Source organism: Xenopus laevis, chromosome 8L (genome assembly GCF_017654675.1).
Source record: "Xenopus laevis strain J_2021 chromosome 8L, Xenopus_laevis_v10.1, whole genome shotgun sequence".
NCBI classification, from domain to species: domain Eukaryota; kingdom Metazoa; phylum Chordata; class Amphibia; order Anura; family Pipidae; genus Xenopus; species Xenopus laevis.
In genome coordinates, this window is record NC_054385.1 from 40,318,484 (window position 1) to 40,334,157 (window position 15,674).

The 15,674-nt window shown below is 36.7% G+C and overlaps 1 protein-coding gene across 2 annotated transcripts in view; it reads right to left on the bottom strand.

Moving 5' to 3' along the window:
• Nucleotides 1-15,674, bottom strand: part of LOC108698386 (teneurin-1) — a 405,073-nt gene that overhangs the window by 41,526 nt on the left and 347,873 nt on the right. For both annotated transcript variants that reach the window (XM_041572726.1, XM_041572725.1), the window contains one exon: nucleotides 10,580-10,812. In XM_041572726.1, coding sequence (XP_041428660.1) covers nucleotides 10,580-10,812 — 233 coding nt within the window. The remainder of the gene's footprint in view (nucleotides 1-10,579; nucleotides 10,813-15,674) is intronic.

Genomic DNA, 15,674 nt, shown 5'->3' on the forward strand with positions numbered 1-15,674 from the left:
TCTTTTTATTCACTGTATGCATTTGTTTGTGCTGGATGTTTATGTACAGTTGTTATAAAGGAATTAATCGGTTGAACTTGATGGACGTGTATCTTTTTTCAACCTATGTTACTATGTTATATTTAAGCAAGCCTCTCTATAATTAGGAAAAAGAAGGAATGATGGGTGAATAAATTCACCAGGCATGGATTTGCAGTGAATTTCTGCGTTTTGCCACCAGCGAATAAATTTGCAAAACTGTGGTGAAAATTCACGGTGAAAAATAAGCTCCAAAAAAATAAATAAATTGGCACGCATAAAAATTGTTGTGCGTCAAAATTATTCGGACGCCCATTGACTTTAATGCGTTTGGACAAAAAAGTCGCGCGTATAAAATTGACGTGTCATTTGTCACACGTCTAAATTATTTTGATGCCCATTGACTTCAATGTTCTTTGCAAATTTTTCGCCGTTTGCAAATTTTTCGCAAAGTGAAACAGGACACTAATAGACATTACATTTTCATTTCACATATTCGTTTTAAGGACTTTAGTATCTTCATTCAAACTGTTTTACAGTATAGCTTGAGCCATTCCTGTGTTTTTCTTAGTTCACTATAACTGATCTGGCAAAACCTGTTTAGCTAAATCAGCACTTTAAAGTATTCCAGCACTGACCCCAGGCTCAAATATAAATAAAAAGGTTTAAAAATATTGTAGCCCTATTTAAAGTTGTACCAGTGTTTTAGGTCTGGGTTATTTCTCCTTATTTATCAATACATTTTCCCAAAAAAATCTAGTGTGGGGAAAAAAACTCGAAAAAATCGTGAAAATCTTATGAAAATTCTAATTGTACCAATTATTCCGATTTTCCACCAGAAAACTCGAGTTTTTGGCATTTGAACTTTAACAAATAACCCGCCCTAGATATGGTTGTTCACCATTAAATAAACTTTGTATATGACATAGACATGTTGTTCATGATGTTCTGAGACAATTGGTTTTCATATTTTATTGTTTGTGGTTTTTCAGTTATTTAGCTGAAAGCTCTCCAGTTTGGAATTTAAGCAAACAACAATAACAATAACATTGTAGCCTCACAGAGGAATAGTTTGTGGAAACTATGGTCAGTGACGTGCCTTATGTAGAAGAAGAAGGCAAATAATTAAAACACTATAAAAATGAACAATGAAGACCAATTGTAAAGTTTCAAGGAATAGGGCATTCTATAACATACTAAAAATTAACTTACATGTTAGCCACCCTTTTCATTGCACAGCCAAATTCCATATAATTTTACTTTTTTCTGAGAGAGACTGAAATCTTTGTGCAACTTTACAATCTAAATTCTAAGTAGAAGAAAGGGACGGCTTCTTCCCCACATGTACAGTGGCCCCATCACACTGTGTGGACTAGACACTGATTCTCTATGGCTGGAACAGTCACCCTGTTCATCCCAGCAGTGTGCAAATAATGCATTCAATACTGTGAGCAAGTATGTGATGAGCCTGCATATGTAGAGGGGATCTACAGCAAATCTTTTTGCTACCTACCTGCTAACCTACCATAAATCAGGGGTTCCTGTAAACTACTGACAGATCTTAAAGGTCAAGTCAACCCCAACAAAAATATTGCCTAATAAACAAAAACATAATCCCAAGCAATTTTTTAATATTACATGTATTCAAAATGTATTTCAGTGCTTTTAAAGTTATTTGTTAAAACAATTGCTATTGAAAGCAGCATTTGCGTTGTTACTTTTAAGCAATGTCTTAGTTCCCAAGCAAAGACAGATCTGATAATCAGCTGCCTTGTCTTACATTGTATGAACAGTCTGAGCCATCAGGACAGAGCTCAAAAAGGGACAGACAAACGCTACTTTTAATAGCAATACATATACAAATAGCTTAAAACCACAGAACACGTAATGAATATGTATTGCAAAGTGGCTTAGAATTATATTTTCTTTCTTTAGAAATTTTTTTTTTCTAAAATATCAGGAAATCAGTATTTACACAGTTATCTGTACATTTAGGGGGTTATTTATGAAAGTCTGAATTTATCTCATTATTTCTATTAAAAAATTCTTCCTAACTCCGAATTGCCAATTGGACCTTTTAGAAAAAGCTAGCTAAAATCAGTTCAGGCAAAAAATCTGAATAAAAAAAACTGATTTTCCCACCAAACCTTAGAATTCCCCCCAAAAAGTCAGATTTTCCTGCCAAAACTAGAAAAACTATTTTTGGCCTAAACTCAGCGCGGACCATGATATTGAAATTCAAATTCAGACTTTTATCAGCCTCGGGGTATAATAAATTCCGAAAAAATCTGATTTTTTTTTGGTCAAATAATATTTGATAAATAACCCCCCCTGTTCCAGGAAACTGTTCCATTCAAATGTTAAACTCATGGAAGCAAATTCACTAAAGGGTGAATTGTCGCCAGCGTTTTTAAAACTATAATGCATTTCCGGCAGACAGGATATGATGTCACTGACATAAGATTGAGGAAGATGTAGCTTCATTTTAGCAATTTCCTGGTCTAAGGTGGTGAAGGAAACTCTGGCAAAATAGGTAATGTTGAGTAATATGTGCACTTTCCATTTGCCACAGCGATAAGTCGGCTGGCAATAAAGTGCGTACAAATGCTAGTGTTGCTCTGTTTCGATATCGAATTGTCATCTGCGTCTGTGAATTGCCGATGTCCCTGCAGATTTCTGATGAATTGATGCTAGTTTTGGACACTTCACCCTCCTAGTAAATCTGCCCCATATATCCTGCTTCATTTTATACATAAAGAAATACAAATTCTAGAAGTAATGTCTCACCTAGAATGCAGATGGTTTTTACAAAAACAGCTACAACTCCTCGAGTCAGATAAGGACTGTGAATAATAATAATACATTATGCTTTGTAACTTTTGCACTTGACACTTTTCTTATGCTCACTTTGGCTTTCACTCAGTGGCTGAACTACATTTACTTAATTGTCTGATGCACATTTCCATCTCACTCCCCTAAATCAATGGCTCCTGTATTGGTCATATTTTGAGAAATGCAAGTACAGTAAAGGCATGGACACAAGTCCCATGCTGCCAATTATTCCACACTCAATCCCAATAAACTGTCAGTCCAGAACTATAAGACTTTAGTGGATCATTGTAACCTTGGCAGGTTTATGGAACAGAATTGCCCTAATGATAATCTACTTTTCACTCTCTCTCTTTTTTTTTTAACTTTAATGAGTGACACATTCTTGAACATTATTGCCACAGGAGGACCAACATGTCAGATTTTTCTGTGTGCTGTCTGTACCAAACAGATATTATATTATATATTATATAAGTTGATGCACAAAGACAGAATCTAGATAGATGCAGGTTTGAAAACATGACCGTGAGACTTGTCCTAAAAAACAGACCTTGACAATGCAGTTTTAACCAGTATGAAGAGCAATCTGCTATTATGTTGTTCCATTACATGACTGAAATTCTTTATACAAGTAGATATATACATTTAAATAGCAAGTGCTTTTAGGTCCACTGACTCCCCTTCCCATCACTCAGGGCCTTTGTGGCCTTCTCACAAATCTGGGCTTGGGTGTCATGGCAGTACAAGTGCATTGAGACCATTCAACCATTGCACCATTCACCCTCTGCAATCAGAACCACAGTATTGAGGGACTTGATGTAGCCAAAGCCTTGAACTCTGAACTCCAATTCCATCCAAGTGATTCTTGTCTTCTTCTGCTTCCTTTACCTTTCCACTCTTATACACACCCTCCATCTCCTGTCCTTTTAAGTTCACTTTCTGACTTTCTTTTGAGACTGTTCCTTTCTTCTTTTGAGACTGTTCTTTCTTCTCCCTTTCCTTCTCTTCTTTCCTCTCTATTCCTTTTCTATTCCTCTCCAAACTCTTTTCTCTTCATATCTCCACTCTCCTTCTCTCTTCTGTTTCGCTTTTTGTCCTCTCAATTCTCCTTTCACGTAATTTTCACTCTCCCCTTCTTTCTTCAGCTTTACATCTAATGTACTTTCCTACTTACCCAATCCTCAGTCTTCCCTCCCCTCTCTCTTTTCACTTTTTAATGTATTTGTAACCCACTTATGAACTTGATGGGGCTTGATTAAATGTTGGACTACAAAGAGGGATTTAAACCCCAAAAAGTCTATCAACAAATAAAGTTGGCCATAGAAGCAAATACATTTCATACAATTTTGGGACCATGTTTGTGCTCCGAATACAACAATTTTTGTCCCATGGCAATCTGTCATTTTATGTCAGATGATAATATCTTTGCATGTATTGCGATATCCATAGGTGTCACTGGGACATAACTTTCGTACAATTGCTGTCTGTCAATTAAATGAACATCATCTATTTTTCCCACTTTAATCCTACAGTTTAAATCGGAATGTTGATGTTAAATGGTGGCATTAAAACATACAATCAACATCCAAATGTTCACCATAAAATCTGAACGTGTTTGGCCATCTTAAGTCAATAATATAAAAGATTTTCCCTTAAATATAAATATAGGAACTTGAATATTTTGTATGAAAAAACCCACTGCTCAAATCTTTCTCTTTTTGCATGATATACTGTAATAGCTTTTGAAAGTCTGTCAGTTGCCAAATCACATTGGAATCAAACAAGTCTCCCCTGCCAGAGCCTTAGCCCTGATTAACAAATGATGTCTACAGATATATCTGCACATTACCTGGCAGCCAACTACCAAATAAAATCCGCTGCGTTAATTACATCTCTTAGGGTTTATTGACTGACAGTAAGTGAGAATTTATTCGCACGGCAAGAGTCAATGGCTAGTCTATGAGTGTTAAGTATTTATCAGCAGCAAATTGTCAGCCGTAGTTGGTACATAAGGACAAGCAACACTGATCTATTTGCAAACTAAACATACCAGTTCTATCATTTATGGCTGACACGTTTAAAGCAATAGCAACGGGCTCTGTTGGCCTGGTATCTGTGAATGGATAAAAGGATTTTAAAGGTTCTGCACTTTATTTCTTCTCTGTACAATGTAAAAGCTGATCTATCAGGGTCTGCCTGCAATTCTAACCCATGCCAGGTTGTTGAGCCCAACTGAACTGCAGTTTAAATTCCAGATTTTAGTGAAGCAGAACCCAAAAATTAAGTAGAGCTTTATATAAACGAATACGCTCACAGACCAGCTGCAAATTGCCTTCCATGGCTAATGTAAGGTAAAGTTAATTTTTAGGTTAGCTTCTCATTTAACATTTCTCTAAAAGTTAATTGAAGATATAATTGTCATGCTAGGGGAGCTGGCATTTTTAAACATGTGCAGTATATACAGCTGTCTGAGCTGAAATCTCTGTGTGTAAATCCTGCCAAGGATTTTCTTTGCAGCCTTTTAAAGCTAGGCACTACTAAAGTACAATAGAAATCTAAATTGAAAATCTCTCTAGAGTGGCTTGCTCACAGTTTCACTGGAGATGCATTCCTTAAGATTACAAATAAAATAAAGAATCCTGGCAATACCCAATTACTCAGAATGCCATTTATTACACCTTATCTGGTAGATCCAATAATTCTATCCACCTTTACTGAAGAGGTGGAGGTGATGCTATTTTAACCCCTTAGGTGGAGTCACAGGCTGACATTTTGAAGGACCGGCTACATATTTCTCTGCATAAATGAATTTCATGTATTGTTTTTTTAAAAGAACTTGGCTTTAAATGTGATGCATTAGGGCATAAGGTTAGCGTGTGTTCGGTAACACTACTTTTCTCTTTCTTTCTAGAGGAAGCATTTGCATTAATACTCCTCCGGGGCACATCTGCCTTCTGCCACCTGCTTAACATTTAAATAATAACCGTTAAGGAGATCCAATAAAGAAGCTGAAACAGACGCAAGCGCTGGGAGTCCTTTAAAAGCAAAGGAAGTGTCGGAAAACTATCTTTTTAAATTTTTATACCAACATAAGGAATGAAAACTTTATGAGAATAAATTGCACCTTGAAGTCTAAGTAAGCAATTTGCAGCTTCTAATTATATAGCCTAAAAAAGAGAGAGAAGAGAGGGTTAAGAACACTTTGCATGGAACTAAGCAATGTTCAAGCATCCCACCGTGAAAAATCGAGTAGCCTGTGGCGCGGCAGTGCAAACATTCAATTACAGCCTCTTGCTTGTCACACCCAGCGTGCAAAAAGAAAGTTCAAAGTCAAAGACAATCAAGTTAATTGATGCAAGTTCTCCTAAATCCCACAAAGTCTCAAGACTAATGATCTAAGGAGCAATTTTAATTCTTAATAAGTTAAGGAAATTGGAGAGCGAACATGATGAAACTCTTGGATTATTGCTAAAGGGAAAAATACACAAGGGCTAGGCGTATTATTGCTTACTGCTTCACAGCGATGCCGCTTACTTTCTAAACAACTGAAAGACATTTTAAATGAAGAGATTATCCAGGAGTACTTATCGTCAATTGTCTTTGGCACATGCATGTCAACAACACTGAAGTTTGCTCGAGTTTATTAAACAATTCACCCGGGGTGGCTTGTGGAATCTTTTGCAGCTATTAAATAGGTAGTTCCCTGTGAAATGTATCTTAAATTAACTTTAATATACACCACAAAGACGGACACAAACTGTTTCTTTTGTTATCCGCAATGCAGTAAAGATTGCATGCGCATTCATGCTACTGTACTCTGCACCTTGCACCATATTTAATAAAGCATAAGCAGCTAGGTGCAAGGAACACTTGGCTGGGCTCTGTTTTAAAAGACAATCCTGCACTATTGTGTTTTTTTTTTTTTAGTTATTTAAGTGTTTATGTGCAGTCTATTAACCTGTTTTGCAGTTATTGACAGCAGGCAATGATTTAATGGCAGAAGATGAAAATGAAAGAGCCTGAAGACACTTGATAACAAATAATAGTATAATAATAATAAAACTCTAGCCCCAAAATGAATGTGCTGACCCCAGCATGGTAAATCTCTACCTCCCACATTTATAGAAGTATGGCAGCTGGTAGAATCCTTCCTATATTTAAGATTATACATTTCTGCTGATTGCATGGACCTTAAAACACTAATGTTGTGTGGATGATTAACTGATGGACTTTTTACATGGCAAGAACTGTGTAAATACCCCCTCAACTACCCAGACATCTGTCTCTTGTGCTTTTTTTGACTGCAGTTCCAACAACCCAAATCTTTCTCGCTCTCTCTACACTCCATATATTCCATTTTCCACTGGCAATATAAACAGCCACCTTGATCAGTCCTTCAACTTTTCTCTGGATTTTACACTAGCAACTACATTTTTCCCCCTCAAATATACTCCATTGTGATCCACTCTAGATTTTCCAGTACAAACTCCATTTAAAGGTCACTTATTTGACCTACATTCATGACATTACATCCATGCTCATTCCTCAGATGCCCATCTCTGACTATCTTAACAACCTTATTTCAAGCAAGCTGTATGTAGCTGCCTTCCACAGAAATATCATTATTCACTGCTTTGTTCCTTCATCCTTCATCTTTTTTCCTCTCCTCTCTTGGTCTACTTGTTTTATATACTTCTCTATGACCCCCTTCTGTCAAGGTATGCCATGTAATAATGCTGAGGACAAGAACTTTGTTTCCAACTTATATGATCAATCAGTCAACTGATTTGCCATGTACTCTGAGAACATTTCCACTACCAGAATACCAACAATCACTAATTAGTTTATCTGGTTGCCCACTGTATGAAGATAACTGGCCATGTCACTACTGTTGATGCTTAGCTTCTTGTCATTCCACCTCAACAAAATACTGCATAGTCACAAGACTTTTAGTTCGCTGACAACTTAGTTATAAATCCAACATCACCCCATGCAAAACTGCAATTTGAATGATATGCTGTCTGGAATATGTTTTTATCATGAGGGCTCATTTATAAACAGGAGCAAAATAATCTATGAATGCCAATTAGAAAAGTATGTTTGTCAAAATGGAAGATACTTAAAATGCATGGAGATATATTATTTTCTCTGATTGCTTTCATATTTTGTTCAGTGGTGTTCATGAATTAGACAAATATTAATTATCTTGTCTATGATCGTGATTTATTGACGCACACTTTTTTGAGTCTCTCCGCAACTGGGGAATGGTTAATTATGCGCTGAGATTTATCTGAGTCTAATTAAAATGTGCTGTTTGTGTAATGGACTGTCTTAGCTTGATTTGCAAATTGTTGCAATGTACGGTGAGATGTGGAGGACAAATAAAGGGGACAATTTAAGCATGCTTTGATAATGGATACACTCAGGTTGTCATGTCCTGTGGCAAAAAGGAAAAGAATATATTTAGACCAAAGATGTTCCAACTGATATCCTTTAGCTTGTGCTTAGCTATATCTCTCATTGGCATTAGCCAAAATTTTTATTGGAATGGTACCTTGGTGACTGGCAGGTCACAGTTTTCATATACTGGGCTCATTTATAAAAGCAAATATACACCTGCTTAATAACCCATGGCAGCCATTGTTCTACCAGCAGCTGGCTGGAAAAATCTAATTGATTATTAGTTGCTATGAGGTATGTGCACCAGGGCACCAATATGGCAACCAACTGGAAGTTTGCTTTCCTTGTCCTACCTGCAGCTGGCTGGAAATATCTAATCACTGATTGGTTACTGTGGGTTACTGCCCAGATTCAAATTTACCCAGTATTTATAAATGAGTAGTGATGGGCGAATTTGCGTGATTCGCCGCCGGTGAATAAACTCGCAAAACGGGCCCGAAAATTCGCTGGTAAAAATTCGCTGTCGTCAAAAAAAAAGTCACCGTGTCCATAAAAACGGCCGCCGGCGTCAAAAACGGCCGCCGGAGTCAAAAACGAGACGGTGCCACTTTGCGAATTTTTTGCCATTTCTCGAATTTCGCTGGAAATTCGCAAATTTTTCGCCGAAACACCGCAAATTCGCCCATCACTATAAATGAGCCCCACTGTAATACAAGTAATGCCATATTATATAAACTAATAACCACTAACTATAGTAATGATAAATAAAAGGATCAAATAAATGTTGGATATGACTGTGGGGTTACTTTGTCAAAGTCAAAAATTGCATGTCTTCTCTTACTGGTTTTTTAACATATTGCTTTTAGGATTTGAATTTATTCACATCAGTTATTAAATTCCGTAAGCTTGTTAGAAATGTTACATATTCTGAAATATTTCCAAGAATAATACTCGTACCTAATGGTATACAAGGTGCTGAGGTGGTAATTAATTAAATATAAAATGTAAATAAACTGTATTAGACGACCACATCTGTATTAAAAAGGGACAGTGTTAAAAACTGAGTACAGCTGAAGGGTCAACATCTTGGTGTGGGAGTTTCCAAGTTTGCAGTGACAATAATCAGAGAATTGCATTCTCCTTGAGGACAAAATAAAATACAAGCAAAAAGCATTAAGGCAGGTTATATATAGACTTAAAAAGTTGAACTTGATGGACGCGTGTCTTTTTTCAACCTAACAGGAACAAAAGAAAAAAACCTGCCCAATCTGTTACTATTGCTTATTTACTCTCAAAATAAATAGCGTCTTCTGTTCTATAAAATGTTGAACATGGAACCCATTACCAATTTTTTTTACAAATTCAGTACATATGAAACTTCTCCCTTTGCCCAATTTATGAAGAATGTAAACAGCATCTTCAACTGAAATAATGGTGGCAACTTAGATCTTCCAAACTTCTATTATTTCCTATATAAAAATAAAGAACTATTTGGCAAAGTTAGAAGAAAAATCAATGTTCTACTACCGGTCAATTCTCTAGTCAGCTTTTAACATTCAGTTTGATTTTATTAGTAATACAACATTGCAAACTGCTTCCACATTTACATCCCTCTGACATAACAGCACACATCTTGTATCTTATTTAAAGCAATACTGATACGTTCCTATAAATATCACATCAAGTATGTGCTGCACCCAGAATAGAGCCCCTCAAAGCCGCCCCACAAACCTGTATTAACCCAACCCTCAGACACTGCTAAAAGATCTTCGGTGCTGTTTCAGTGAAGCTGGGCTGGGTGCGGCGTGATCCTTCCATGAGTTGATTATCAATGAAAACAGGACTTCAGCCTATGGAAGGATTGCTCCGCCCCCAGCCCAGCATCACTAAAGCTACTGTAGTAGTAGTGTCAGCGGGTCGGCTACACAAAGGTTCACAGGGCTGATGGTGGCTTTGAGGGGGGCTTTGAGGGGGGCTTTGAGGGGGGCTTTGAGGGGAACTTTTCCGGGTGCAGCAATTACTTGATACTGACACGTTCCTATGATTTTTATAGGAACGTGTCAGTGTCGCTTTAAGAAATTTTTTTTTTTAACCCAAAAATTTGAGTCTTGACAAAAAATCAACTCGAAAACTCAAATTTTCATGGAAAACGCAACTTGAACCCCAATAATCATGGTGGAACACAGATTGGAGTGCTGGTCCTTTCTTCCATTTTATATATATATATATTCTTATCTCCTAATAGTTTAATTATTTTGATCATATGAACAAATCATCAAGGTAAGAAGCCTGCTTGACACTAAACACAAGATGATATAATTTTTTTTTTTACCTCTGGGACTGTTGAGAGATGCCTCATGTGCTCTTAGACCATCTCCACAGTGACTCTGATCGAAAGGAAGACACTGATCCCCAGTGCCTGCGACAACCTCAAAGTTCTTTGCCAAGTCCTTCACTTCAGAGAGATATTTCACTTTGTAGACTCTTCTTGTACTTGTGTCTGACAGGTAAAGCAACTCCGAGGCAGGGTCTACAGCTAAGTAATACTTGTGGGCTGGGCTGGTGCTTAAAGAATTGAAAGATGAAAAAAAAAATATATGAACTTTTGATATATTTCTACAGGCTATCTTTATCTAATTTTAACACGTCTTCTCTGGACTTGTCATGGTAGTGTAGTAGGATATATCTACACTCAGGTGTATCTTCGAATGGTAAAAATGGTTGTGGAAGTTTGGTTGGGAGATTAAAAACAGTAAAAAGTTGTATCTCAGAGATGAGGAGATACAGTGGCTCTTAATGTTATAACACTTATCATACATTGCACAGAAAAACTGCACAAACATTATGACAAAGGCACTTCAATTGCTGTGTATGCGGGAAGGTGTGTGAAATGATTATGTTTGTAGTTATACAGTGCTTACATTATATATATATATATATATATATATATATATATATATATATATATAAATAGCCTGTATTCTGCACAGCTTACAGTCTAAAGGTATAACGGGTGCAAAGTTTGCTCCGGATCAAGTAACCTGCGCGCGACAACCTATCAGATTTTTGCTTTCAAACAACAGCAGAATAAATGCACTGCTCTCATGGGTTTTTTAGGTATTACATTATCCTCTTTGATTTTCATGCTTGTGTTACAGTACAGCAGCGAGCGATCTTACATTTTAATGCATAATCTGCCGATCTAGCCTATAATTGAGCCCTTTATAACAGTACATTTGCACAAATGGAGCTGATTAAATTCAAATACAGATATGGGATCCGGTATCCAGAAACCCGTTATCCTGACAGCTATGAATTATGGGAAGGCTGTCATCTGTAGACTCCATTTTATCCAAATAATTCAGATCTTTAAAAAAACATTATCTGTAATAATAAAACAGTACTTTGAACTTGATCCAACCTAAAATATAATTCATCCTTATTGAAGGCTAAACAAGCCTATTGCGTTTATTAAGTATTTAAATTATTTTTTAGTAGACTTAAGTTAAGAAGATCCATATTGCAGAAAGATCCATTGCCCGGAAAACCACAAATCCAGAGCAGGTTCCCATACCTGTACTGTAAATTATTTGGCAATACTTGTGATAAATCTATGTGTTGAAGTAGGAAATAGCCTTCATTTTATATATATATATATATATATATATATATATATATATATATATATATATATATATATATATATATATATATATATATATATATATATATATATATATATATATATATATATGTGTGTGTGTGTGTGTTTATGTATGAAATATATAAAAAGTAATGGTCTATAAACCCACAACATCACCTGCGATCAGAGCTAAGTCTTTGTGATCCCTCTATCAGATATTGGTTTTCTCAGCTGAGGCCAATGGCTGAATTGTGGGCTGGAAAGGTATTGTTCATATTCCAGCTAGGGAAGTGTGATTGATGTTGCTATAGAGATTGCTAGCTAGCAATTAGATTTCTCTTCTTTGCCAAAAGCAATTTTAATCTCTGTGTGCTACAGTGGCAATGCTTAAAATTAAAGCATTGGGAGTTTACTAGATGTTTGATGCATTTCAGTACCCCAAGGCCTCACTTTCTAAATAATAAAAAAAAAAATAGTAGCGATTTTATGCTTTGAGGACTAGTATTAATAAATACTCGAAAGGAAATATGCGGTGAAGGGAAACAACACACTGTGTGTACACTTATATGTATGTAAATAAGTATTGCAATCATATGATAATGCATCACATTTACATTTATCACATCGTGAGGGTTCCTTCCTATCACTGTTGGGGGATTTGTTCTTAATGTTTTTTTTTTCACCGTGAATCTCAATTGAGGTTATAAATAGCTGTCTGCATTTCAATAAACATTCACATTGCTGGGTTTTTTTTATTAGAAATATATATTAAACGGCATGCAATGGTTATGAAATCAGAGTCTCTGGATGTGCTTGCAACCACCTTAATTACTTTGCCAAGTTATTAAAAGAGCTGTCCTTACATTCTATAACTGAATGACTCCCCTGAGTAAAGCTGGCCATACATGAAGAGATTCGCTTGTCTGGCAAAACGAGCAGATCTTTCCCCGATATGTCTACCAACAGCAGGGCTAAATTGGGGTAATATGGACATCTGGCACTAGGGCCGAACGGTCGGATTACAATGACGCACAATGGGCTCCAACGGGTTGGTTGGCGGAAAAGTTATCGATATTGTGGCCAGATATTGATTGGGAAGACCCAGCGTCAGACTGGGGGGCCCGGGGCCCACCGGGACTACTGTCCAGTGCCCCCTCTGACCCCCCCCTATTATGACGCTCCAAGTGCGTCTGCGTGTAGGCGCCGCTCGGCGCTCCTTAGTGAAAGGTGCCACGCGCATGCGCAGATGGCAAATACGATCAGGACAGGGGACTGGACCGGCGAGGGCCAATTAAGGGTCGGGGGTCCACCGGGTTTTCCCGGTATACTGCCAGGCCAGTCTGACACTGGGAGGACCCGTCGGAAGCCCCATACACAAGCAGATAAATTGCCGAATTGATCTAAAGGACCAATATCTGCCCGTGTATGGCCACCTTAAGTCACATATGGAAATGCAAGCTTATTCTATGAATTGAAGCGCTCTTTTGAAAAGCACAGGCATCTGGGGCCTAGCTGTACTCTGCACCTAGTGCTGGACTAGAAATCAAAGAAGCCCTGTCCTTACCACCTGCCATATGCAGCACTCCATAACTTTCACATCTGAATGATACACAAGTTAGGGTACCTTCCCCCTCTCATCCCTTATGAATACAACACTGCCGACTGCAGGCAGCACTTTATTCATGGGTGGAACAATGCAGCAATTTTTTGCAGGGAAGGTAAATGACCCCCTTAAAATACAGGTATGGGACCTGTTATCCAGAATGCTCGGGACCTGGGGTTTTCCGCATAGGGTATCTTTCCGTAATTTGGATAATCATACTTTAAATCATCTAGAATATCATGTAAACATTAAATAAACCTGATAGGCTGGTTTTGCTTCCAATAAGGATTACTTATATCTTTTTTGGGATCAAGTACAAGGTACTGTTTTATTCAAATTTAGATTTATTAAAAAATTGGATTATTTGGATAAAATGGAGTCTATGGGAGACGGCCTTTCCATAATTTGGAGCTTTCTGGATAATGGGTTTCCAGATAACGGATCCCATATTGTACTAAAAATATGTCAGCACTGGCCTTCTCTTGGGTTGTTTATTTTTCTCCTTCCTTTTAAATTTGCAACAGATGAATAAGATATGGGATAGGAAGGGGCAAAACTATAGCTATAGCAGACCCTGCGACTGCCATCCCATCCTCTAGTCAAACAGACAAATCTGTGCAATATTGATGAGCACATTTCTCACCAGGCATGGATTGATCAAAATTCTGGGTTTCGCTATCTGCAAAAACGGTTTTACTGCAGATAATGCAAGAAAAATGCAGAGGGAAAATGCCCATTTACTTTAATGCATTTGACGATAGAAAAAAAACTTGAGAAAAAAGCCCATTGAATTTAATGTATCTGGAATTTTAAAAAACTACCAAAATGCAGTTGGAATGGGAAAATTTACCTTTTGGCCCAGACTAAAAACAGTTGAGAAAAAGTTATCTCCTGGTTTATCATGTGAAAACTTATGGACGAGATTCAATTAGGATAAAAGTTTTATCTCCTCTAATTGAATCCTGTCCATAAGTTTTCAGTTCAATCCAATTCAATTCAGCTCTATTTTTTTCCATAGACTTCAATAGAGTTTTCACGTGATAAACCGTGAGATAAGTTTTTCTAAATTGAATTGCATCTCAAATTGAATCTCATCCATGAGTGTCACATGATAAACTTTTTTCTCACTGAATCGAATTTTAGAGTAATGGGAATTTTTTTTAACTCTAAAAAATGTGATTTTATTCACAATTTAAATGGTATGTTATTTATGAAAAAATTTGAACATTTAAAATTCGATTGAATAGTCCCAACCCGAAAACACAAAATTGAATTTGAATCAAATTTTTTTTTGGCTTGCAACATTTTTTTCTTTCATTGGAGTCTATGGGCGTCATTTTCAATATGTTATTTTATGAAAAAATTTGAACATTTAAAATTCGATTGAATAGTCCCAACCCGAAAACACAAAATTGAATTTGAATCAAATTTTTTTTTTGGCTTGCAACATTTTTTTCTTTCATTGGAGTCTATGGGCGTCATTTTCGAAGTGAACAATTTGGCTCATCACTACTATTAACATCTTCAAATAATTCAAGGGACCTCTGCCAATGACTTCTTCATGAACCCGGCAGGTTTTAGGTGGAGAATAGTCGAATTAGAACTGTTTCCAGGGTCGAGGTGGGATAAATCTCACATTTGAATTCAAATTCGAATTGGTGGTTTTAAATTCTAATTTGTGAGTTTTGACCAAAAAAATTTAACAATTTCAAATTTACCGTTTGAACCTTAGTAAATCTGCCCATAAATTACGTTTTGTAATCCTGTTGGATTCCACTGATTTCCAGTATGACCATCACAGATTAGCAGGGATTCCAATAAATGATGAATGCTTTCGTGATTCTGACTGCATTCGACTTTACAAACATTTGTGATCAGTCTGGATTGTAAGAAAATCGAAATGCCTGTTTTTTGTGCCAATCAAAATTCTTTCAAGATAAAAAGTGCTTGCTCCGATGAGCCATAAATCCCAGTTATTGATGATCATGAACTGAAACATGTCCCTTTAATAGCAGTAAAGGAAGAAAGACACTAAAAATGTAATAATATCTAAGTTTTTCTGTGCCTAGCATGTTGTTTATGTAAGCCTTCCTGAAACCTCGTCTGGATTTGTAATATACGTTTATCCTTTTCGTAGCAATAAATTTGGTAGAGTTCTAAGTAAATGCACCAGTGATTCAC